Raw genomic sequence first — 27,191 nt, 5'->3', positions numbered from 1 at the left:
AATGAAGTGGCACAGATGAACCCAAATCTTATAAATGGATGTAATTTTGAAGTTCACTTGCAGGTCAGTCATTTGGATCGTGGAACATGTTTTCCCATGGAAAAATAGTGGTTTTTATAGTAAATAGATTCCTGGCCTAACACACCAGAAACTGTTTAACTCCTATAGCACCTGAAGCAACGTTGTTATTATTATTATTGTTGTTGTTGTTATTACTCATTTTGAGAGAACAGTTTTCCATGGGAACAATTTTCAGAGTTCTACTGTTTAAGGGAGAGCGCCACTGACTATAAAATTTTAACTAGTCTCCTAAATCACACCGACATTTTCCTTTTAATAAATTACCAAGAAGAACAGCTATTAATACCACAAATTATTTCCTGAATACGTTATGTTAAAATAATATTTCTTTCTCTGCTGTCATATGTACTTTCAAACTTTAGAAAAAGGGATCCCATGGAACAAAGGCAGGTCTCCCAGAACGTCATGGAGACAGAGCGGACCTGGCTTCTTGTCCTTCTGTCTCTTGGCTACCCTTCTGTGTGCAGGAGGCAGGCAAGCTGGATCTAGGGAAGGCGAGCACATGGTCCTCGTCTTTATTTTTATACCAGACGTGTGTATCTGCTTTTCCTTCCAAGTCTTTACCTTTGCTTTAGTTTTCTCTTTAACTTGTCTTATAATTTAATAGGAATCCACAGTAAGTAATGAAATAAAGTCTAGGTCACACTGACCACAGGAATTAGAATCACATAACATGTGGAGTATGCTAGAAGTTATACAAATATATCACAGAATCACAGTGCTAGAAAGAACCTAAAAAGATTGTCTCGCCTATTCCCTGGCTTCCAGACAAGCCAACCATTCCAAACAGAGGAGAGCTGCCCCTTCAGAGGGGAGGGGTGCGTTGTCTTTAACCCCTTCTAATAAGCACCCATTTGCTGCCAGTATGTTTTCATTAGCTTTTTATTTAAATTATTTTATTCATACCCATATTTAAATCAGGGAACAAAGTGGGTATCTGCTCAGAACTCCCACCATGCAGTCAGCATTAGAATTCTGTGTTCTTTCCCTTGGGGCGTTCCTGAACATTCCTGTTTTCAGTCCTTTCTTCTGTGCTCTTTGGGCTATTTGCACGCCTTCAACAGGGGCTACCTGAATCTAGAAACTGTCTTGCAAGCTATCCAGGAATTCTGCATGGGATGAATACACAGCAACATTTATGCACAATCTGATAAGTAGGCTGTAAGACGTGCATACAAAGGAAGGTGAAATTTAACAACCACAATAACATCATAAGAACATAGACTATTTATTTACAGTCATTTTCTTGTGGGTAGTAAAAAAGATCATAATCAGCCAAAGTAAGGGAATCAAAGGGATCCTATTATTATTAAACAACTTATACATGAAACATGACCTCTCTCCCCACACCCCTTCTCGTTTTTGAGGCAGGGTTTCACCATGTAATTCTGGCTGGCCTGCAACTCATTACATAGACTAGGTTGGCCTCTAAACCATAGAGATGGACCAGCCTTTGCCTCCCTGATGCTGGCATTAGAGATATGGTAGTACCACCCCCAGCTTCACAGCTTTAAATGCCAAACACATTTTTCTTTGCATTCCTTGTGTTTAGTATGCACATATGCATAGGTGTTCATGTGTGTGCATGTCTATGAACATGCTCATGGAGGTCAGGGCATTCAACAGTTACACAGTCACTCTTCACATTATTTTAAAAAGCAGATGCATACAATGTGAGTGTCCTCTGTGTGTGTGTCTGTGTGTGTGTGTGTGAGTATGTACAGCTATGTGTAAATACAGGTGTGTGTGCCAATGCACATGTACAGGGGTCAGAGGGTAACCAGGAAGGTCAGAGGGCAACCTTGGGAGTCAGTCCTCACTTTGTACTTTCCTTTGAGATAAAGTCTCTGCTAGTTTTTGTTGGTTTGTTTTTCATCTTGGAAGTGCTCATGTTACACGTTATCTTTACTTGTTTTAGTTGGGGCTCCATTGCTGTGAACAGACACCATGACCAGGGCAACTCTTATAAAAACAACATTTAATGGGGGCTGGCTTACAGGTTCAGAGATCCAGTCCCATTATCATCAAGGTGGGAGCATGGCAGCATCCACACAGGCATGGTGCAGGAGGAGCTGAGGTTCTACATCTTCATCTGAAGGCTGCTAGTAGACTGGCTTCCAGGCAGCTAGGACATAGCCTACGACCACAGTGACACACCTCATCCAATAAAGTCACCCCTCTGAATAGTGCCATTCCCTGGGCCAAGCATATACAAACTATCACATTGGTTCTCAATATCTCTGGTCACAAGGAAACAAGCACTCTTGCACACTGAGCCATCTCCCCGCCCCCACCTTAATGTTTGAGACTTCAGTAAAGCTGGGGTTCCCTAGGTTGGCAACATGAGATGCCCAGACGTCTCTAGGGATTCGGCTGTCTCAGAGGAGCCGGGGCAGAGGTCACAGACTTTCTGGGCATTCATGTTGCACTGGTGATCTGAAAGTAGAGAGGAAAACCAGGAAGTGGGACCAGGCTATGAAAATTCAAAGCCCATTCCTGGAAATAAATTTCCTCTGGAAGACTCCAATTCTTAAAGATTCCCTAACCCTTCCAAACAGTGCCATTAGCTGAGGACCAAAGAGTCAAACCCGTGAGACTACGGGGGACATTTCACATTCAAACCACAACAACCTGGTGTCAAAAAAAAAAAAAAAAAAAAAAAAAAAAAAGACTTTGTCCAGTGAGTGCCACTTACTGGCAAGTCAAGATCGCAATACTGAAATTTCGGCATGCATCCATTTTTCAGACATTATCTTCCTCTTGAAGGCATATAGAACCGTGCAGATGGAGGCATTCTGACTACATTTTGGGCATTCATATTGCATTGGCCTCTTGTGTTTGTGCTGGAGAATCTAAACTCAGGCTCTCATGGTTTGCCCTGGGGGACACTACTCAATGAAACAGGGCTCTAGCCTAAAGGAATCGCACCCCTCTGTCTGCGATCAGATTGCCAAAGCAACAGGAACGCCGGCCTCATGCTCCTGACTCCCGCCATGCCTCCTGCCATGGTGTGACTATCCTCCCCGGAAGTGAAAGCCAAAATAAGCCCTTCCCCCAGGTTTAAGTTGTTTTGATCGGGATATTTTATCAACAACATGAATGAACACACAGGTTGACAACAAGCTTTATCTTGCTAAAAGATCACTGAGACTACAGGACCAGCATTTCCTAAACCAGTAGTTCCATGGATACAGTTCTCCTCATCTCTGCACAACATTCTAAAGCAGGACAGGCTTGAGAACTTCCTGATAGACAAACAGCACTGTCATTCTGCCACAGGTGTACCCAACCCTGCGTGTAGCTATACTGGGGCAAAAAAAGATCCTGCAAAGTGGGAGGATGCTTTTGCTTACACAGAATATAACAAATGCTATATTCAAACTACACACACACACACACACACACACACACACACACACACACACGTTATATTTCCTAACAAATGTTTGGAAGCCAAGACTGGATGAACTTAGTACAATTAGATTCTTATTCTTCATCAACCAGCCAGATTTCCTGCACACACACACACACACACACACACACACACACACACACACACAAGGCTTTCTCTTTATTCTAAAGATTTAGGATACAGGTGAGAAAGTGCAAAGGAAGAAATGCTAAGTGAAGATTTTCTCATGTGACTGTGAAGGTATTAGCATTATTTATATAATCCAGTGGCTTAAATAGTTTGATATTTCATGTTTAATCAACTTTAGCAAACTAGACAATGGCTAATGCACAAAGTCCATCAGACCTGACAGAAGTATCGATCTATGCAGCCTTCTTGGGTTTCTGATTCCCTGTACAAATCCTACTTTAAATTTCCTTCTTTGCCCTGACCCAAATCCAGCACACAGTTGAAACTTTGGCATGGAGTCTATCCCGTAAGGCACCCACTAGTTATGATTCAAACAATGGGAAGGTCAACTTACTTGTTCATTTTTAGTAAGCCTGGTTTTGTTGTGAATGTCTGACGTGACCAAATTGAAGCCGTGCTTCTCTGACAAGATTCTCAGAAGCAGGACCACGGTGCGACTGCCGCACTTGCCGACTCTGTTGTACACCACCTGGCTGGGGAAGGGAAGGACCTGGAAGGAGAGCAACAGGAGCAGCATGAACTGTGGGCGAAGACTCGAGTCTTCCCTCAAGGGGTGACAATGAATGCTGGACACGCAAATGAGACGTGTCTCCGTCAAGCTGTCGTAAAAGAAGGAGATGGTGTGCAGGTATATTCCCTCATGTCAGAGAGAACTATCCAACTGAACTCATTCAGACTTGATACTGATCAAATTTCATGACATCTATAAAGCACGATCATGAATCGCCCTCAAAAGGATAGCACGGACTTATGTGCATCAGGAAGAATGTTTGTTTGTTTTTATTTGCAAGGCATGTTTTATCAGACCAGCTTAAGAAGGGAAAACGTAGTGACATTAAAAACTATGTAGAGGCTCCGGATGGTGGCCCATGCCTTTAATCCTACCACTTGGGAGACAGAGACAGAGGCAAGTGCATCTCTGTTCCTTTGAGGCCAGCCTGGTCTACATAGTAAGGTCCAAGACAACCAGTGCTACACAATGAGACCCTGTCTCAAACAACCACAACAAAAAAATGATGTAGAACTCACATGTCACTAAATTCAAATTTATAAACAGAACAATTTAAGAATTTCTTATAAAAGCATCACCACCATCAAGTTGAGGAAATTGTCATCACTTGTGGAAGACCCCCACACATGTAAGCAATCATTTCCCTTTCCCATGCCATGCTAACAAACTCCTGGATCCATATACATCCCGACTGTCTCATTGTTTCATGTAGAGGGGTTCTAGAAAGATCATGTAAATGAAGTAAAACACGTGTCTTTTATATCTGACTTTTACTGAGTAGACTGGTCTCCAGTGTCTCCATCACCCTAAATGGCTGGACACCATTGCAATGCATGAACAAGATGAATTCTGTTTATACGCCGGTTGATTGACAGGTGAACCACTCCACTTTCGGCTGCCATGAGTAATGTTGCTATGAGGACATGTGTTTCCATTTCTCTTACGTACATACCTATGATAGGAGCTCCACGACCCACAACAGCTCCACGTTTTAGCATTTTGTGCAACTGCCAAACTGGTTTCAATACAGCTGCGCTGTTTTACACGCCCCTCGGGTTCCAGTTTCTCCATATCCTTGCCAACCTTTGTTACGGCCTGTTTTTGTGTTTTTATTTTTTATTATAAACATCCCAGTGACTGTGAAGTGCTATCTCATTGTGGTTTTGAGTTATATTTCCCCAGTGGCTAATAATGTTGATCATCTTTGTGTGTGTGTGTGTGTGTGTGTGTGTGTGTGTGTGTGTCTGTGTGATTATTTTCTTTGTACAAATATATATTTAAAATTTGTACACGGTCAAGTTGAGCTGCCTTTTTATGGTTACATTTATAGAGTTCTATATTCATGTCTTCTCTTTAATTGTAGAGAAATGAGTTGCAAATGTCTTTCTCATTCTTTGGTTGTCTTTTTCACTTTCATGATAGGAACCTTAAAAGTCTAAAACTTTTAAATTCTATTTTGGATCCACTTGGCTGTTTTTGCTTCAAGCTCTCTCTCTCTAAGACAATCCCTGTTTTCTAAGAGGTTTTCACTTTAGTCCTAAGAAATTTGCCCTTTGTATAGCACTGAGTAAGGCCCAATTCTGTACATTTGCAGGTGGCTCACAAATTGTCCAAGCCACCTCTAGGGAAAGGATTCTTCTTTATTCCTTGTTCACCCTTACTGACAATCTTGTGCATAACCTAATGGTCTTTGCTAGGATAACTTTGATGTAAGAATTGAAATTAGGAAAGTTCTTTCAGCTTTCTTCCTTGATTGTATGAAAACAATTGTTGGTCATCCCAGTTTCCTTACAATCCCAGAGGAAATGTCCAAAGGAACTGTATAGTTACCTTTCTCCAAAAATCAAAACAGGTCATTGAACTTTTGATAGCAATTTCATTTGATGCATAGAACAGTTGGGGGATAACCATTATGCTAACAATATTGTCTCTTCTCATGAACGCAGGCCATTCTACGGGGCCCACATTTTAATTCGTTTCGCTGATATTTTATTGTGTTCAGTGTAAAGCCTCTAGAGTCTCAATTTATTCTCCTTGATGCTTTATGGATAGAATTATTTCCTTAATTTCATTTTTGGATGGCCTGTGACCAGGAATACAGCTAATTTTTTATATATTGATCTTAAATTCTGTCATTTTGTTAACTCATTAATGAGCTCTAAAGATCTTTTCCATGTGGGATTTTCTACACGTAGGATGGTGCCATCTGTAGGATATTTTTAACTTTATCCTCCCTGACATGGCTCTTCCTGATTTCCATTCCTTTCCTGATTATCCAGTGATAACGGCCTTGATTGGCTACAGAGGCATTCTAAAAAAGCACCTATGATTAAATATTTATACCTCTAATAAAGTCATTTCCAACTGGGATGCTCAGCACTGTGCACTAATAGATACACAATAATCAAAAGTTTCTTTTACTCAGCATCTTCCCATGACAGAAGGTTGTAAGAAAGTCTCCTCAAAGGACATAGCACAGCACAAAAAAGCCACAGACAAACACACTCAAAACTCTCCTCTACAACTACAAGGTAACTTATTGTCTTGAAATGGCTTACAGGGATGAACTTAGAAACAGCCACAATATCTCCATCATTCACTCCGTAATCAGTCACATGTCAATGCTATGCAATTCTTCCCATTCCTTTTGTTCTCTCATATTCACATTTTTAGGGCCAGCCAGTTCTTACTGTATGTCCTCATACTCCCTGGAATGCACTTTGCATGGACAAAGAGCCTTAGCAGATGCTCACCATGTCTTGACCACTCTGACAAATTTAACATACTGTCTAATACGAATACAGTGACTCTGGTAAAATCTGAAATCAAGAGACTATTCAAATCCAAATGATATTTCTAAGAAACTACTCACAAAGGTTATCAGGATAAAAGAATAGTCGCAGTAATAGGTCTTTACTTTGAAGATTATCAGTGAGTACCTTCCCTCAAAGTCTCTTCTCTGGTAACTATGGTAACCCAGATATTTAGAGATCGGGCATGTTTGCAGGTAAAAGCATGAGCCAAGGAGGCTGGTCCAGGTTAGTGTGGAAATATGTTTGTTGTATAGTATAGTGTTTGTGGCTTGGTCCTTCAGTATAGTCAGAGTGGGTACCAACTCAGCTGTGACATAAACTGCCCACATAAACACAAGAGTTCAATTTCTCTGTGGAAATTGCTTGAATCCGGTGAGTTGGCTCCATAGACCAAGGTAGTTGTTGCTGAGCTTGTCAACTTGAATTTTTTTTTATTTATTGCATTTTTATTGGATATTTTATTTATTTACATTTCATATGTTATCTCCTTTCCAGATTTCCCCCCCAAAAACTCCCTATTCCATCTCCCGTCCTCCTGCTTCTATGAGGGTGTACCCCCTCCATCCACCAACTCCAGGCTCCCTGCCCTTGAATTCTGCTACACTGGAATGTTGAGCCTTCATGGGACCAAAGGCTTCTCCCATTAATGCCAGACAAGGCCATCCTGTGCTACATATGCAGCTGGAGCCATGGCTCCCTCCATGTGTACTCCTTGGTTGGTGGTTTAGATCCTGGGAGTTCTGGTTGGTTGTTATTGTTGTTCTTCCTATGGGGTTGCAAACCCCTTCAGCTCCTTCAGTCCTTTCTCTAACTCCTTCATCGGGAACCCCATGATCAGTTCAATGGTTGGCTGTGAACATTCACCTCTGTATATGTCAGGCTCTGGCAAAGCCTCTCAGGACACAGCTATATCAGGCTCCTGTCAGCATGCACTTCTTGGCATCCACAATAGTGTCTGCATTTGGTGACTGTATATGGGATGGATCCTGAGGTAGGGCAGAAGAAGATTTCAGAAGATGGAAAGGTCTCCCATGCTTATGGATTGGCAGGATTAATATAGTAAAAATGGCCATCTTGCTGAAAGCAATCTACTGATTCAATGCAATCTCCATCAAAATTCCAACTCAATTCTTCATAGAGTTAGAAAGAACAATTTGCAAATTCATTTGAAATAACAAAAAACCCAGGATAGTGAAAAACTATTCCCAACAATAAAAGAACTTCTGGGGGAATCATTATCTCTGACTTCAAGCTGTACTACAAAGCAATAGTGATAAAAAAAACTGCATGGTATCGGTACAGAGACAGGCAGAAAGATCAATGGAATAGAATTGAAGACCCAGAAATGAACCCACACACCGATGGTCACTTGATCTTTGACAAAGGAGCTAAAACCATCCGGTGAAAAAATACAGCATTTTCAACAAATGGTGCTGGTTTAATTGTCGGTCAGCATGTAGGAGAATACAAATCCATCCATTCTTATTTCCTTGTACAAAGCTGAAGTCCAAGTGGATCAAGGACCTCCACATAAAATCAGACACACAGAAACTAATAAAAAAGAGAGTGGGGAAAGCCTGGAGCACATGGGCACAGGGGGAAAGTTCCTAAATAGAACACCAATGGCTTATGCTCTAAGATCAAGAATTGACAAATGGGATCTCATAAAATTACATTTCTGTAAGGCAAAGGACACTGTCAACTTGAGTTTGATCCCAGTGACTCACGTAGTCGTGGAAGGAAAGGGCCAGCTCCTCATAAGGGTCATCCCCCTCCATCTCCCATACATGTAATAAGTAAATCACACACACACACACACACACACACAAAGCATGAATACCTTACACTTAACAAATAAATAGCGATAAAAGAAAAAAACAGAAGAAATTACTTGATTTGCCATCTCCTAGAGACCCCAACTTGTAACACAATAGCAATCATTGAAGAGAACTGTTACATCTGCATCTACAGCCTAGATGCTCTGGGTTTGCTACTGTGAGCACTGTACACCAAGCAGGCATATCTAAGACAGACTAAAGGGAGAAGGGAGTGCCTGGTAGAGACCCTCCGTGAAAGCATCCTTTCTCCTGAATTGCTTGGAGAGCCTATATGGAAGCATACTGATTGTTACACAGATTCCTTTTGATAATAACTAAAAGTGAGGTTCCCTTTAAGTTAGTGATTAATCAGTCTCTAAAGTCATTAATGCATCTCTTTCCTTAGTGTTGCAGAAAATCTCAAATAATGGGCCAAAGAGAAATTTACATAAGATCAAAGATCCCTGCACCAAGACTGCAGCTATACCTACAACAACGATGGAAAAGAAAGAGTCTTGGGACACTGCCCTCCACGTATAAATTGACCACTGTCCTCTGGGACTGTCTATCTGAACAAGATTGGGCCTGTTAACTTTTTATCAAGGAGGGGGAGCTTATGTGGTCTCATAGCCCCGCCCCCTACAGGATTTGTAAAGTTATAGATAGGAGAGAGGTATCTTGAGGTCCTACTCCTCCCTAAGATTGTAGATACTTAATGGGCTAGTAGGAAAGGGATTTCAGTAGGTTCTGTTTCTTCCTATAGGTTGTTTTAGGTAGCTAACCTTTGCTGGAGAAGTGAGGGCATCACAAGACCACACCTTTCCCCGAGGATATATAGACAATTAACCTTTCCCTGGAGAGCCCCCACCCTCCCCCTAGGTGGTATAGCTGCTTAATGAGTTGTCTGTGCACTTGTAAATAATCATAGTTAAACCCATTGTTTTATCAGGCTGGAAGAGTGAAATTGTTTTTGTGGTCTCTCACCTGCTAAGGATAAACAGACTTTTATTTGTTCTCCACCCCTAGGAAAAGGCCTCAAAACAAAGAAAAATATACAACATCCATGCTTTTTCTTTCATTTTTTTAATTGTGTATCTTCTTCATTTACATTGCCAATGGTAAAACCTTTCCCAATTTCCCCCCTCCCAAAAGCCCCCCTCCCCAACGATTCCCTACCGTGCCTTCATGTATATGCCCCTCTGCTGGACACAGTCCCACCTACCCCCCAACCCCCCCCCCAACTGTTTCCCTTTGTTGTGGCCTCTATTGAGCCTTTACCTGACCAAAGACCACTCCTCCCACTGATGCCCAACAAGGCCTTCCCCTGCCACATTTTTTGGCTGGAACCATGTAAACCCCTGGTTGATGGTTCAGTCCCTGGGAGTCTTGGGGCATCTGGGTGTCCGAAGTCATTGTTCTTCCCATGGGGCTGTAAACCCCTTCAGCTCCTCTGGACCACCCTCCAGATCCTCTGTTGGGGACCCCAAGCTCAGTCCAATAGTTGGTTGCTAGTTTCTGCCTCTGAATTTGTAAGGCTCTGACAGGGCCCCTCTCTTGACTATTTTCAGTTAGCACTGTCATAGAGCCGCATAATGGGAGTTGGGGAGTAGGGCATCCCATAAGGCCTCTCAAATCACAATTTGACCTTTAGAGACACAGTGTGATACACCGTCACGCACAGTCTTCTCTCCACTTCAAATCGTTTTTCCACACAAGCCCAGAGAAGCACTCAGGATAAGCAGAGAGGCAGGCTAAACCAACATGTTGGCTTTGCTTACTGGTAAAGTGAACAGTAAAGAAATGGATTCATAGCTATTCTTGGGAGAAATACAGATTTGAGTCTGCAAGTCTGTTTTAAAAATCCCTCTCACCATTTATTTGAAGGTATTGTTTGGAAATATGGTGGAAAAGAGACTACTACATTTGTTTAATAGAAGATTGATCCTGTCTTGGCCCCTGTGCTGTGCTAAATGTTTTAAGTTCATTTTAAAAGCACTTTATACACGACTGCAGTTTATATATCATGTTGACCCTCTGCCCCTCTCTAATCCCTCCCAAATTACTTCCATTACCTCTCAAATCACGACCTCTTCTTTAGTTATTATTATCACATATATACACACATGCTTATACAGTATAAATACACTGAGCACGTTTAGTGTTGCTCCTGTGTACATGTGTTTTAGGGATGAACACTTGGGATTGGATGATCTATCAGGAAGCTCATCTTTAGAGAGAGAGAGAGAGAGAGAGAGAGAGAGAGAGAGAGAGAGACTCCCTCTGTCAACCAACAACTGCATGTATGAATCTTTATAATCCTCATTAACGATGATGCATCAAATAGCCTTATTGTCTTTTAATCTAGCTGTCCATTTCTCTAATTTGTGTAACCAAACAGCTTAAGTAACACTGTTAACTTCTATGTCACAACTGTTGTGCACCCTCCTCTTCTCCACAGACCAGATCTCCTAGAACAATGGGGCCTGACGTTTAGAAGTGACTCAGTCCAACCCGTTCCACTTGGCTAGACTTCCCCGTTCTTTTTTTGTCATTCTAACATCAAATGCCCTGCAAGAGAGTGGGGTCATATCTACATGAATGAAATAGAGCCCAGAGAAGTCACGTGCCATTTCCCAGGTCACGTGGAACAGCTAAAGCCCAGCTCTCAGCTTTTCTCATCTCTAGGACCACACCCTCGTTCCTGGACCATCAAATCAAAAGGCAGAGGGAGCTTATTGCTGGACATCTGCGGCAGAAGTACTATTTCTTTTCTTTGGTCATGCATATAGCTAACCTCATTAAGCATGCTATTTTTTCAACAGCCACAGCAGTCACCTTAGGCAACATCACTGACGTATCACCCAAGTACCTAAGTGGAACTGACAGAGGTTGATTAGACTTTCCCTCCAGCCTCAAGACTCATTCTAAGGAACTAATACAAGCTCAGGGTGTCAACACCACTAATCAGAGAGGAGGAAGCAGACAGGACCTCCACATGGCTCCTTTCCCTGCAGTAGCCTTGACAGTGATGGGCATTGTGAGCATCTTCCACTAAGAAAAGGAGGAAAACAAGAAACCGTAACGTAGAAGGCAATGTGTATACAACCCTTAATGTACTCAAAAGGACAAGCACATTCCTTCAAGCGATGTGCTTAACGACTGTGAGGAGATGCTGTTACAAAGCCCATTTTCATCAAAGGCGTTTGCAGATTGTTGCGTAGGGAATCTGCATCCCTCATTTGAAGGATCGTACTAATCTCTGTGCACACATTCCGAATTCGCTCGCTTGCTCTGGGTGCCCTAGAGAGACGTTTCTACCGAAAGCCTTCATTGTTGCTACCTTCAATAATTCTTCAAGTTTGACTAGTATGGGTATATGAATGTTGAATGTTATGTCTATGGTTTCTATTTTATGGCCAATTTGTAAAAGTGAAAGAGACTCCAAAATATTTCCTTCTATGAATTATGTATTTTTGTGTTTCTGCCTTGTAAGTTCTGCAAATGCCACAACCCCCCAGAGCCTGACAGGCCCATGTGGAACACGTCAAATAAACAGAAGTCCTTCCAAATCCTAAGCAGAGTAGTAACCACCACCAGATGACAGCCACAGCACAAGGGCTTAGCCCATGCTGGAAAGGAGGGCAGGAGAAAAGGGCTTGAAGCAGAAGATGACTTGGTCTGCGTGAAGATGTCAATGGTCTTTGACTATAGGACTCTTGTAGGTGGTGGCATTCTTGAAGAACTAACATCACTGCCAAGCTTAAGTCTCTGCAAAATAGTATTTAGTATAGTAATGTCGTTTTCAAGTGGCTGAATATTCTAATTCTCTATAGAACTTTATCCCCCATACTCAGATTCACCAGATGAGAGCTTCAAGCAGTGGTTCTCAACCTGTGTGTCCTGACCCCTGGATTGTTGAGTGATTCTTTCACAGGGGTCACCTGAGCCTACTGGGGAAAGCATACATTAACATTACAATTCATAACATAGCAAAATGACAGTTATGAAACAGCAACAGAAATAATTTTATGTTTGGGGGTCACTACAACATGAGGAACTGTATTAAAGGGTCACAACATTAGGAAGGTTGAGACCCACTGTTATAGGATAAGGACTGCAAATTCTGGATGGCTCTCAGGGGCCTGGGATACCGGGCAGCACTGCTACAAAGATTCCCAAGCTTTCTGTATCAAAGTGAGTTAAAGGGCTCCTGTGGCCTAAAGGTGAAAGTAAATAGAATAGTTCCCGGCATGATCCCAGCCAGACCTGGAGAGCTGTATCTAACTTGTGCCCCAGTGGTCATATCTCCTTTTGAATGAGCAGCTGTGATTCACTTGAGCACATGTTACATATATTATACACCCCTTGATGAATGTCTACCCACCCAGATGGGCTAGAGACCAGGTGTGCTGGTTAACTGAATGCATAGTTAACCGAAACTCTCATCGAAACACTGTCATAGTATTAGACCTTTAGAGCCAGTGTTAAACTGAATAGGAACAGATTTTCCTCAATGAACAAAATTGTCCTTGGTGACTTTCCAGAATTTCCACTTCATAGTCAAACATACCAAAGCAAGAACAGCCACAGTCTGAATTTATTCCTGTTATGCATAGTCCAAAAACCCACTAAGCTAATCCACATTTTAAAGTTTCCCATAATATCATGGTTCTGGCAACTTCACACCTTCAGGACTAGGTTTTCTTCATCTGTAAAAGGGAAGGGCCGAATTTCCATCTAGTAAATTATCTTCCGGAGCTCACACATTATTGGGTTAAGTCTGTATTTTTGTCAACCAAAATGCTTTGAAAAAGTGCTAGAAATGCTTTTAAAATTTTCAGTCCTCCATGAGGATTCAAAATTAAAAAAAAAAAAAAAAGCAGAGAAAAGCAGTTGGTAGCCCCATCTGTCTGTAAGACCTACAAACCTGAACAACGACCAACCTAGGAAGTTAGAATAAATGGTAATAGTGGTACTTTTCTCTTTGGGGTAACTAACAATTGAACTCAAGGCCTGATCAACAGGAGGGAATTCATGCAGGGGTCTGTAAACCTAGCTAGCAACCCATGGCTGGAGAGGTAAGGATGGAGAGATATAAGAGGAGAATGTACCACTGCCTCTTTCCTAAACTAATGTAATTTCTAGATGTGCTCTAAATACCCTTATACCCACAGAGAATGAAGTAGTCACCCTTTATCAAAGATGTTCTTTTCTGCAACAGATGCTACAAAGACCCACAGCTGGTCAAAACTCAGAGTGTACACCGTGATGGAGTGTCTAACCTCAATTGATACATCTGCGATTTCATCCATACGCCTAGGACTTGGGGAATATGGGAAGAATGTATGGAAAGATTATAAGAACAAGAGGACAAGGATGCTTGTAGCAAGAAAATGTCCTCTATATATGATGGAGGTATTTCACTCATGAAATTTCAACACTATGATTGCTTGAACTACACCCACACAAGGGCAATACTGTTGACATGCCAACATGGATGGGGGAAATTTTGCAAGGTCTCATGCCCAGATAGAGCTACAGGCAGGCAATGGCGTCTGAGAGGGCGAGAATAGGTTTCCCCCTCCCCCCCCCCCAGGGACTCCCATAAAGATAGTCTAATTCCAAGTGGCTACCCATGGATACAGCCACACACAGACTAAACCGTGTGCAGATGTGCGCATGCATGGGTTCATGCATGGGTGAGTGCACGTGTGCGTGCTTGGGTTCGAGCATGTGTGTGGGTGCATGCTCGGGTCTGTGTGCATGTGTGGTGTAAAACAATGATAGTTAAAGAAGAGATCATGAACTTGGGAGGGAGGGAGAACAATGTGGAAGGAGTTGCAGGGGAGAGAAGGCCATGAATACCGGAGCTGCAGTGTTCGTGTATGAAGCTCTTAGAAAAACCTAAGCACAACTAAATTTTGCCATGACTTGCTATGAAATATTTTCAAAGTAGAAATGTGTATTCAAAACAGAAAATACAAAATCACCCACAAAAGTTTTAGTGATTTATGCCGATACGATGAGTTCCAGTTTTGCAGGTGTTTTGAAAGTGTAGGCATCTGCCTGCCTTATTCTTGTCTAGGCTTGTCACATAATATGTTTACTTTAATCTCTTGCCTTGTTATTTCAGTTTTAATCATCTCTCTGTATTTAAGATTACTACTACCAGAGCCTTCCAAAACTTAGGACTGAGACTTGCTGACCTCTGCTTGTCAGTGAGCCCATGTCACGTGCTTTATATATGAGAAGTATATATAATGCTATATATGTATATGTGTGTGCACTATATACACACATACATATGTATATAAACATATGTGTATATGTGTACACACATATACATAGATAGTGTGTGCACTACCCCACCCCCTGTCTTTTGTCATCACGCTCTCATCTGCCCTCGGGATGCCTTTCCTCCACCCTTAAAGAGGAAACACAAGGGACCCATTTAAGAATCCTATTTCCGCTCAGCATGACCCTCGGATACAAAGTTCCTCCTAGCCACAAGTCTGCAGTGACAGCTTTGTGTTCCTCTAATTGCTCGTCCACAACCTATCTTCTCGTAGACACTGCCAAATCTCAACCTTATGCTCCCCTCCCCCACTAGTGCCATTTTCTGTCTAATGCTATCTATAGAAAGATAAATATGGCTAATAAGTCAATCTGGGTCTTTCTGTGATACGCAGAGTAGATAGTTAATAATGTGCCTGTCTATTAATAAACAGGATGAAAATATTAACAATGTTTATCATGATAAAGGATGTTCTTTTGGATGCCTTCCAAACCTAGAGGGGAGTCTATGACTTCTTGTCTAATTTGCAATGTTAAATAAGAAAAAGGATAGCAGAGAAGTCAGTTCCCTGGATGGATGGAGGTCATGAAATGTTGGTGTTCTCTGTGGTTTTGTTGCTCTAAGTAGCTGAGAGGATTTGAAAGAGTGCTTCTGAACAAGTCCTTTAGTCCAAAGCAGACACTGCAGTAGTGAACGGAGGATTCTAGAGCTCCCTTCCTGCATAGACCCCATGATATAAAGTGAGGGCTACATGGTGTTGACAAATATCCAGGGGTGTGTTGTGTGATATCTTGCACTTCTAAATATCTATGTCTTCCTGTCTTCCTTTTACAGTTTCATTACTATACCACAGCCATCAAAAGAGGAGCCATTTTCACAAGGAGACAGAGGTAATTTTATTTTAGATACGATGATAAAGCTGGGCTTCGGCTTGGAGGGTTCTTCACTGCTTATGATGAAGAATTCATGCCCCAGATGGCATTAACTGAACACCATCAATGCTATGGTTGAGCTATGGAAGATCTCAGTAGAGGCAGACAAAGTGTGTGAGTCTAGTAGTACGATCGCTTGACCAAATGCATTTTCATAGTTAAAACTGGAACAACAACTCCACTTGAGGACCCTGAGTCTTCCTCCATCAACATGAGGAAATCTGTAACTCTCGTTCCCAGAAGTTTTGTCTCGTGGGAACCTTCTTCAATGCTATGGAAGAAGATACCTGCAAAGTTCAAATTAATGAACACATAGGAAATTTGCATATTTAAAATGGAACTTTCATTTTGAATTCTGAATCACTCTTTTTCTTTCCTTGGCCAGCACACAAATCATGGACGGAGGGAGGGTGAGTTGCAGGGGGGGGGGGAGTCCCTAAAAATGGTATCTAATTACCGAAAAGGTTATATAATTACAAAAGTTTCAACAGCTCAGTCAAAAGAAAGCAGGCCTGTGAAGTACTAAGGTGACAAAAGCCACGTGCCACACTTATGAGGCCTGAGGAACAGTATAAAAAAGTCTTCTGGGAGGAATATTTCTAAATACTTCTGGGGACTTTCTCTTGCTTTTGCATGTATCTGGGGACCCTGTTATGATTGTGCTTGGCTCCACTCCCCACTCTTCTCAGCCCTTCAAACCTTTGTGGTTTGAACCATCAACAGCACAAGGAGAAACCCAGCAGCGCTGTGCAGCTGTGTGCAAGCTCGCCATGGTGTGTCCGGCCTGTGTGTTGGATGTGCCGATGGTCTCAAAGTCACGTGAGTGCCACTACTGCATTCAATCTGGGTTCTAGACACTTCTGATACTTCCTTGTATGCCGCCCGTCTGATCACGCAAAGGTTCCCATGAGATGAAACTTCTGGGAACGAGAGTTACAGATTTCCTCATGTTGATGGAGGAAGACTCAGGGTCCTCAGGTGGAGTTGCTGTTCTAGTTTTGGTATTAGTTGGTTCTTTGTGTTAACTTTTGGTCCAAAATATGTGACTACGAAAATGCATTTGGTCAGGTGATCTTACTACTGGACTCACACACTTTGTCTGCCTCTACTGAGATCTTTAATGCATCTATCTCTTAATCAGATGTATCCCCAAGTTAAATTGACCTGAGGAGATGCCTTTGTTTATATGAGCTCCTGTAATTTAAGTCTACTCCCCAAGCTTTGTTAGAAACCATTGTTTTTTTATTATGGTCTTGTATCTAGTTACAGACGTATCCTCTAAGCACAATCTGGAAACTATAATGAAACGGAGAAGTATCGGTTATTGATCGGTTTCTGTAATTTATATCAGGTACTGTTGGCAAAGGACAGCTACTCAATACAGAATCGCCTCCTCTGGAAGTTGTGGGGGAGAAACAGTCACTCTTACACAAAGAAAAAAATCTGCCCTCACCATTAAGACGACAAAGCTGGGAGAATAGCTTTGAGGATACTTTTTATCTGCCGCCCAAGGACTAGGTAAAGACAGCAAAACCTGACATTGCTTCTTGTGACCCACACCATCATTTTCCATGAAAATGTCTCAATTACATTCTAGTTTCTTGAGTGTAAATTTGCAGCCAGAAACTTATTCTTGGATTCAACTGATCATTGCTTAAATTCCTTAGCTAACCTTAAAGTTTTTATAACATAACCCACATTTTAAAATAGTGTGGCAGATTGGCAGGGGAATGGATTCTAACTAATCATGCCTCCTCCCGTTACCCACAGCATCACCTCCTTCTCCATGGACTCTGAGCTTAGCCACATGGCTTCCTTTGGCTGATGAGGAATTAATTAAGTACCCCACAAACAGAGCCCCAAAGAAAAAGAAAAAGAAAAGAAGGGAAGAGAAAAAAAAGGAAAGAAAAAAGAAAGGAAAGGAAAAGAAGGAAGATTGGAGAGGGAAAATGGGAGAGGGGAGAAGGGAGAGGGGAGAGGGGAGAGGGGAGAGGGGAGACGGGAGAGGGGAGGAGAGGGGAGGAGAGGGGAGGGGAGGGGAGGGGAGGGGAGGGGAGGGGATGGGAGGGGAGGGGAGGGGAGGGGAAGGGAGGGGAGAGGAGAGGAGAGGAGAGGAGAGGAGAGGAGAGGAGAGCTTGCATTTGGGGACCTGACTCTTCATGAGTCTGGAGCCAACAACCACGTGAAGTTGGGCCAGCCTCCCAAAGAGACAACAGGAAATCCTGTGAATTCTGGGTTCAAATGAAATAAAAAGGCATTGAGCTCTTGCTAAATGCCAGTCACTTGGTTAATAACAAGCAGTTAACCGAATTGTAATTATTTTACTGTCTGTCTCCGACAGGGCTGTAGATCCTATGGCTCCAGTAGCCACATCTGCTTCCTTCCTCTTGTGAATTTTTTTTTTACAACTCAGCCCAATAGTTACCATATAATAAATCATTGAACTAATGTACAGAGTTACAAGAAGTCTCCTGCCCCACATGAAATCACAGTTTAACTAAAGACACAAACATGCACACTCACAACACTTATTCTCATATTCCGTGGTCTAGAGATGTGAATATCACCATCAGAGCAGGTGTGGGAACTCAGGGGAGGAGTCACAGGAGCACCGCATGGGAATAGGCCTTGGAGTCACAGTAGGGACTTCTTTAGAAAATGCTTTTGCTAAGAGCACTGGTACTTCCTGTAGGCATGTGGACAGGTGCCTGGTGACTGAAGCCAGGACGAAGTCTGGCCTCTCACTTAACATCCTGCATGCTTCTTTTCTGTTTTAAACTTTGAGTTGGATTCCTTCTGAATTGCGCATGTGGACAGAGTCATTACTTAAGGAGTATTCATCTAAAGAACTGACAACATAAGGTTAATTAATTTAAATTTACCACCTCACTCATCCTTAATAATTTGCAAGATTTACCGGGCTACCATGATCAACTGATTATTGATTTGCTTCTGAGGGTAGGAGTCCTTTCCTTTAGGATAAAACTTGGACAAAGTCAAGGTTCCAATAAAGAGGAAGAGACAATACAATGAGAGAATGCAGAAAGGATGGAATAACCAACAAGGTGGGCGATACCCTGCACTCACAAGGACCTGTTTCTTGGTTCTTTGAACAACCATTCATGGAAACTCCATTTCCTATCTATAGAAAATGAAGAAAGGAAGGAGAAGTCCCTGGGAGGGCTGTAAACCTCCAGAGAGGGTCCATTTGCTAGCTCCTGTATGTACACCTATACTATCACTGTACTGGCTGGTTTTGTGTGTCAACTTGACACTAGCTGGAGTTATCATAGAGAAAGGAGCTTCAGTTAGTTGGGAAGTGCCTCCATGAGATCCAGCTGTAAGGTATTTTCTCAATTAGTGATCAAGGGGGAGGGCCCCTTGTGGGTGGTGCCATCCCTGGGCTGAGCAAGCCAGGGGAAGCAAGCCAGTAAGTAACATCCCTTCATGACCTCTGCATCAGCTCCTGCTTCCTGACCTGCTTGAGTTCCAGTCCTGACTTCCTTTTGTGATGAACAGCAATGTGGAAGTGTAAGCTGAATAAACCGTTTCCTCCCCAACTTTCTTCTTGGTCATGATGTTTTGTGCAGGAATAGAAACTCTGACTAGGAAAGTTACCTGCCCTAGCACAGGCGCGCTGACAGCTGGAGAAGGGCAAAGATGTCATACATTTTTCCTTTACATAAAATGACATCACCCTCACACAATGAAATGAAATGGAGAATTAGCAACCAGGAAAACTTTAACCACAATGTTAGCTTCAGATATAAATCCAGAATTCATAAGATATTCTTAGCTAGAGATGTTAATAAGATATTTAAATTATTCTCCAACAGAAAAATGTCACACAGCCTATATGCTGGAAGCTTTTAACACCTGCATTTGGGGGGGAGGGGCAGATGTGCCATGGAGTCTAGATCTGACCCACAAATGGGGATCTGATCAAGCAGAATCCTCTCTCTCAGGCTCTCTCTGTGTGTGTGTGTGTGTGTGTGTGTGTGTGTGTGTGTCTGTCTGTCTGTTTACACTCATTCTCCTTGGTTACTTGATCCTGAGTAAACAGATCCCCCCACCCCCACCCACTAGAAATCTCCAAGTCAGAGGAAAGGTCTCTCTCTATGCAAAGCCTATTCAGGCTATCAAAGTGATTAATCAAATAAAATCATTATTTGAAAGAAGAGTTTTGTTGTTGTTGTTGTTTTTCGAGACAGGGTTTCTCTGTGTAGCCTTGACTGTCCTGGAACTCACTCTATAGACCAGGCTGGCCCGAACTCAGAAATCTGCTTGCCTCTGCCTCCCAAGTGCTGGGATTAAAGGCATGCGTCACCACCACTTGGCTTGAAAGAAGATATCTGCATAAAACTCACACAAATGTTGGCTATTCCATCAGGACTTCACTAATAGGTAAAGAAGATGTCAATTTCAGAGCAGTTAACTCTCCTGAGTCAAGAGAGCCCAAGCAATGGGTAGATATAAAATTTCTGTTGCCCATAATTAGTGAGGGGTTGGATCTGACGAAGTAACAAGAAGAGACCTTTGTCAGAAGAGCTCAAATCAGGATGGATAAATGAGATAAAACAGGAAAAGTTAAAATGTAGGGAGGAACTATAGTTTTAAGAGGCAATCATAAGTGTTGGGGCACTGCTGGGACATTCTATTATGCTGTAGCTTTTAGCTTAATGCAAATGCATATCTTTTTCTTTGCATTTTTAATGTTTTGCTTATTATTTAAAATGTCCATAGGTGTCATGTGTCTCTGCTGGCTGTGCCTCAGGTGGACCTAGTATAAAAACAGACAGGTTGATCAATGGAATAGAGTTGAAGTCTGCAGTAACTAGATAAAGAATAAACTTCTGTAACAAATATACATTGAGATGGTTGGAATGAGAATGGCCCCCATAGGTTCATATATTCAAATACATGGATCCCCGGTTGGTGGAACTGTTTGGGAAGGATTAGGAGGTGTGGCCTTGCTGAAAGTTGTTTATCACTGGGGCCAGCTTTGAAGTCTCAAAAGCTCATGCCATTCTTAGTCTCTGTCTCTCTGTCTGCCTCTACATTATGGTTGCTGTCTCGAGATGCTCCAGTACAATGCCTACCTACCCGCTGCCATGTTCCATGCCCTATTGGTTGTGGGCTCTAATCCTCTAGAATTGTAAGCTCCTAATAAATTCTTCTATAGCTTGATTTGGTCAACTCAGCAATAGAAAAATAACTGAGACATACACTCTCTTGGGCAACCAGTCAACCCAACTTGTGCAGCAATGGAGACCAACTCAGTTATAGTAAAGATTTCTTTCTGAGGATGAATAGGCCCTACTCAAAACAAAACAGTCAGGTGCTCCAATGACAGCTGGAGAATCCTTCCAACCTTGTGTCCCTCTCTCCCAGTTTTAATGCAAGAGCCCCAGATAAAAAAGCTCCCTATAGCTTGCTTACACCTGGAGTCAGGAAATAAGTTTCAATCCCACTCTGTGAGCTGTTCCCAAGCTAAATTATGTTCTTCCTCCATCATGAAGCATGACCTTACCCAGGGGATTTCAGACAACCAAGGGTGGAAATGCAACTTTATTTTTCAAGAATTTATAGCCCAGTCCTTTGAAGTTTCAGAACTTTAATATTAACTAAGAATGAACAACGGCAGCAACTACTTAGAAACGTGACTGGGACATCATCTTGCCTACTCCACTGGCTGTTGGCTTGGGAAAGAAACCTACTATACACTCAAATGATCTCTTTCTCTCTTTCATTTATTTTTTGGTAGAAATGTTAAGCATTATTATTAGTTGCAAATCCTTTAACTGTATTGTCAATTCCTTGGGAAAAAAAAAACAATCTCATTCTCAATCTCAATGTTTCTCACTACCCCCTCTCCCTGTGTGTGTGGGGGGGAGGGGGGCTCACAGAAACAAGCTTTAAAAAAATTACATGTCACTAATCATTTGCACAGCTAATTCCACCAACCTTAGGCCAAAGCTCAAGTGTGGAGATAAAGCCTCCATTTCTGCTTGAGAAATCCAACATAAACCTGAATATTTGAAAAACAAGCAGAGAATTTCATTTAAAATACCCTCAAGTAACAGGATCAAGCAGGCAGAATAGCTTCTGTTATGAACATGCAAAAACAAATCCTGGCTGCCTCTCAGTGCAGCCTGTGTGGGAATCCCACCTTGTGTGGCTGAAAACATGGCTATAACACTATCTTCCCAGGAGTAGCCAACATGCTACTCTAGAGAGAAGCGGAGACTGTCAAGGATGCTTCTGAGAGGAGTTCTGGAGAAGGCTCTGTGGTAGGGTGCTTCTTGCACAATTATGAGGCCCTAAGATGGGTTCCCAGTGCCTGCATGAAAAGCTGGGCTTCAAGGCTCCTGTAACTCCAGTGTTGGGATTTGGGGGCAGGAGGATCCCAGGGTCTTTCCTGACTAGCCAGTTTAGCTCTAAGTTCAATGAGAAAAATTATAAGGTAGAAAGTCTACACAGGAAGACATTCAATTTCAACCTTTGGACTACTGCACAAGAATGCATGGGTGTACGCATGGGTAGGCACTCATGTATATACACATATACAGAACATGCTCCTACACACTGACACACATAATATTCACCATGGAAGTTCTGCCTACATATCAAGGCTTAGAGAAAATGCAACATGTCCTTCCATACTTAAAGACTTCGGGATAAAGCTGGAACACAGGCACTGCCCAGCACAGTAGAAAGCCTAAGAAGGTGACATCACATCCTGCCTGGGACTTAGGCAATGTTGTTCTTTGGAGGCCTTCTTACCTTGGTCCCCTTTCACCCCTGAGAGGTACTGACTTTCTATGGAGCACTTGGAGATTTATGGGTAGGAAAGGTCCAGGGAGTCCTGTGTGCAAAGGCCGTGGTGGAGACTGTATGAGGTGAGGAGGAACTTGTGTACAAGATCAGGCTCTGTGGTGGAGCTGGGCAGAGTGGGAACATGAGAAATGAGAAAGGTCTTACAACCAAAATTGGTGAACTTTTACTATAAAGAACCTTAAACCTTAGAACCCACATTCTTATGTCAAACCATCTTTTGTGGTTTGGTTTTCCTCTTTAAAAAAATAAATAAAATAATAAAATAGAAGGAGCTGAAGAGATGGCTCACCAGTTATAAATCCTTGCCGTGTTTCCAGGGCACTTTGGTTTAGTTCACAGAACACACTAGCAGCTCACAACCACCTGTAATTTCAGCCCCAGATGATCCAATGTCCTCTTCTGAGCTCCTTGGGAACTTGCATTCGTGTGCACATACTCACACACATCTACATATTTTTTTAACTTAAAATTATTTAAAAATGCAAAAACAAAATCTTAAATCATGGGAGTTGCAACATCAAGCTGACTTCACCTGTTGACCTGTAGCTCACAGTCCCATCTTCTACAAGAAAGGGTATTTGAGCAAAACACTGAAAGACAAGATACAAAATTAACTTCTACTTCATAAATAATTTAAGTTGTCAGGCCTTAGACTACTTGCTTTGTGAGGTTCATTTTACTTCATCATTAAAATACACAAGGAAGGGCAGAGTAGATGGCTCGGAAGGTGATAGCACCACTGTGCAATCCAGAGGACCTGAGTTCAAATCCCCACCACCCTGTACAGAGCCAGGCATGGCTCTGTGCACCTGTAACTCTGACGCTGAGTGGTAGAGACTGAGACAGGAGGATCAGTGGAGATTACTGGCTCCTGCCCAGTTCCACGTTCAAGGAGAGCTCCCATCTTGAAGTAATAAGATGCAAGATGATAGAAGAAAACACTAGGGCTCTGGCCTTGGGATACACACGTGCACACATACCTCACACATCTGGTAAAATAAATAACAGTAGGGTTTTACTGTTACCAATATTACCTATGCATGAGGTAGGTAATATTTTTTTGTCTACAGAGTTAGGGCCCAGCTGAGACTAGAACCAATTTATTAGCCATAGAGAGGCCAAATTCAGTTGAGAGTTGCATAGGTCGTGCCCTGAACAACGGCAGCCACAGAAAAGGTGTGAGGGATGAAATCCCAGACCACACACTGATGACGAGTGTCTGGTTGTGAATGGGCAGCCACATTTAGCCCGGGAGTGGGCAACATACTCAACAAACCAAGCTACATACAGGAAAGGCAGTGCCAGCTGGAAACGGAAGATAGCCTATGTCTAGCTCATTCAAAGAGCATTATTCTTAGAGCTGTAACTAAGAATACGAGGCAGAGACACTGGGGTTTTGCTGAAATTCCTGAAATATAGAACATGCCAACAATAAAAATAGTAACTCGAACACTCTCTGAAAAGGTTCCTCAGGTGACCCACCTAAGACATGGAGTCTAATAATAAATGTTGGCAAGAATGCAAAGACCCACAAACCTTGTCATAATGCTTGTACATGTGACCTGGGACGGGTAGATAGCCACGACTCAAATGCCTACTGAATGGGAAACAGGTCCCAAGACGCAGCATGTCTATTCAATAGAAATCTGTTTTTCTGCCTAAGCCACTTGCTACAGTGTGGGTGACTTTGACCAGAAAACAGAAAACAGAGACCAGACATGGAAGGCCACACATTGTCTAGTCCTGTGCAGGTAAAAACCCTAACACACAAACCTCAAGAGACAAACTCAGCAGGCCAAGTTGGGTACACCAGTGCCTGGGATTAATCCCAGCACTTGAGAGACAGGGAGGCAGGCTTAAAGAGATCACTCTTTAAGCTTGAGGCTAGCCTGGTCCACGGAGTAAGTTCCATGACTTTGTAGAGGGACTCTTAAAACAAAACAACAACAACAACAAAAACCAACAACAAGAAGAAATATTAAATAAGAAAAGGAAGGAAGGAAGAAGGAAGGAAGGAAAGAAGGAAGGAAGGAAGGAAAGAAAAGAAAGAAAAGAAAAGAAAGAAAGAAAGGAAAGAAAGAAAAGGAAAGAAAAGAAAGAAAGAAAGAAAGAAAGAAAGAAAGAAAGAAAGAAAGAAAGAAAGAAAGAAAGAAAGAAAAAAAGAAAGAAAGAAAGAAAGAAAGCAGGAAAAAGCAGGAAAAAGCAGGAAAGCAGGAAAGCAGGAAAGCAAGAAAGCAAGAAAGCAAGAAAGCAAGAAAGCAAGAAAGAAAGAAAGAAAGAAAGAAAGAAAGAAAGAAAGAAAGAAAGAAAGAAAGAAAGAAAGAAAGAAAGAAAGAAAGCTGGCAGTGGAGGCACACACACACCTTTAATCCCAGTACTTGGGAGGCAAAGGCAGGTGAAAGGTGAATCTCTGAGTTCGAGGCCAGCCTGCTCTACAGAGCGAGTTCCAGAACAGCCAGGGCTACAGAGAGAAACTCTGTCTTGAAAATCAGAAAGCAAAGCAAAACAAAACCAAAAAGGAAAAAGTGATAATCTCTTAGTACACAAATAAACTCTTTAAAAACGGAAGTTACCGTGTGCCTCTTTACCTCACTCGCCCACAGTGGGGCTTTCCAAATGAGTCCCTTCTCTCGGTTCCCCTTCACACCTCTGCTGACCCGAAGCTGTTTCTCCTGCAGATGTCTGGAGCACTGTAAGACTCAGCAGGTCCTTAACACAGTTGTTCGTGTTCCAAAGCCAGACTAAGACGGTGCAATACTTAAGCCTAAACCAACCTTGTTCCTAGCAAAACGCTGGGCCCTGGGGGACCTGGAGAGGAAGAACTTTGCAGCTTTGGAGTGGCGACCTAGAGAGACCATCCCAGTACTGCCACAGGACAGCATAAATGAGCAACACGTAAAACCACCTAGGAGAAGCAGCTCTGCTTTCTGCAGGATGCAAAGGTTCGCATCTTCTCCAGCTCTTCCGGCTCCTCCACCCATCAGCTGGCCTTACGGTCTGTACGGAGCAGGTATTATAAAATCATCCTCACTTCCCTCATCTATAAGAATTTAGTCTTCCCCAGTACACTTCAGGCTCCCTCGTCGGGGGTGGCTCTGTCTGCAGGGATCGTTCCCCTATTAGAAAAGAGTGGTGCTCAGACCAGAGAGGGTCCTCGCTCTGCCTGCCTGACTTCACTTGCATTTGGCTACAAACTGATGTTACTTAATCACTCCGTGTTAGAAATAATTAATAGACTTGTCTCGTGTACTATCAAGGGGATGCCCCAGAGACTGCTGCAAGTCACAGCAGCTAACTAACTCTGCAGTCTCTGACATCAGAAATGCCTAGAAAGAACAGTTTACTGAGCAAGGAGACTCACAGGCTAGGTGGGGCTTGCTCTACTGTGGGTCCGTTTGCCACATTTAATGGAAACCCGGCTGAAGTATAAATGGTGGTTTAGTAAAAATTATCCAGATACGGTTCTTGTATGGATTGATGGGAAACGGCCACATCAGGCCAAACAGTTCCACGTGAGGTTTATTTAGAGGGGAAAGGGCAAAGGTGGCAGCAGAAAGACATGAGGGGAAGAGAAGAAAGAGGGGGGTGTTCGTCTTATATATAAGGATGGTGTGGTCACGGGTAAAGGTGAGCCCAATGGATTCTGGAAACATGGTGGCTGTGGTCTTGGCAACAGGTTCGGGTACCAAAGGTTCTCATTGCTGGTTTTTTGTTTTGTTTTTGTTTTTTTTTTAATTTAATAACGTGGCTTTCTTTCAAAAGAGCAGACCAAGAAAGAAAATCCTGAGTTACATTTTTAAAGAGGCAAAGGACGGGCCTGTGTAAGGATGGGTAGCTTGCGAAAGCGGAGCCCTACAAGTTTCTCCTTTATCCTGAGAAACAATCAGAAAAGATTCCTGGAGCATCCCCGCACCCACACAGGGCAAGCGTATGGAGGGATATTCGGGTATAAAGCTAGAGCCCTGAAGCAAGATCTCTCTCACAGTGTCACAAGCTGTACAAATGGTACATAGGGAGACCTTGGGATCATCTGTAATGTTGAGGAGGCCGGGTTTATAAGCAGAGGCCTTGGACCTCAGGCCGCCTCAGTCTTTTGACGACCTATGTAATGAACGGCATCCTCATTTGGTTAAGGTGAAGGTAGAGGAACCCCAGGAGTCTCATTTTTGATATGGAGAGCTGGGTCTCGGCTAGTCACAAGCTAGCATCTGGTCAGACCATGCCCAAATAAGGCAGGAAGCCCAGGTTTAAACAGCCACCTTCTCTCCGCGCTTTACTTCCTCACGCTGGAAAACATGCTGCCT

At 42.6% G+C, this 27,191-nt stretch overlaps 1 protein-coding gene across 1 annotated transcript in view; it reads right to left on the bottom strand.

The window, feature by feature from the left end:
- Ust (uronyl 2-sulfotransferase) overlaps nt 1-27,191 on the bottom strand; it is a 299,479-nt gene that overhangs the window by 115,275 nt on the left and 157,013 nt on the right. The window contains exon 3 of the mRNA XM_052169319.1: nt 4,017-4,172. Within this exon, the coding sequence (XP_052025279.1) occupies nt 4,017-4,172 (156 nt within the window). The remainder of the gene's footprint in view (nt 1-4,016; nt 4,173-27,191) is intronic.

The sequence above is a fragment of the Apodemus sylvaticus genome, chromosome 23 (genome assembly GCF_947179515.1).
Source record: "Apodemus sylvaticus chromosome 23, mApoSyl1.1, whole genome shotgun sequence".
Lineage (NCBI taxonomy): Eukaryota > Metazoa > Chordata > Mammalia > Rodentia > Muridae > Apodemus > Apodemus sylvaticus.
The sequence above is the reverse complement of the archived record's forward strand: the minus strand, read 5'-3'. Positions and strand labels throughout refer to the sequence as shown.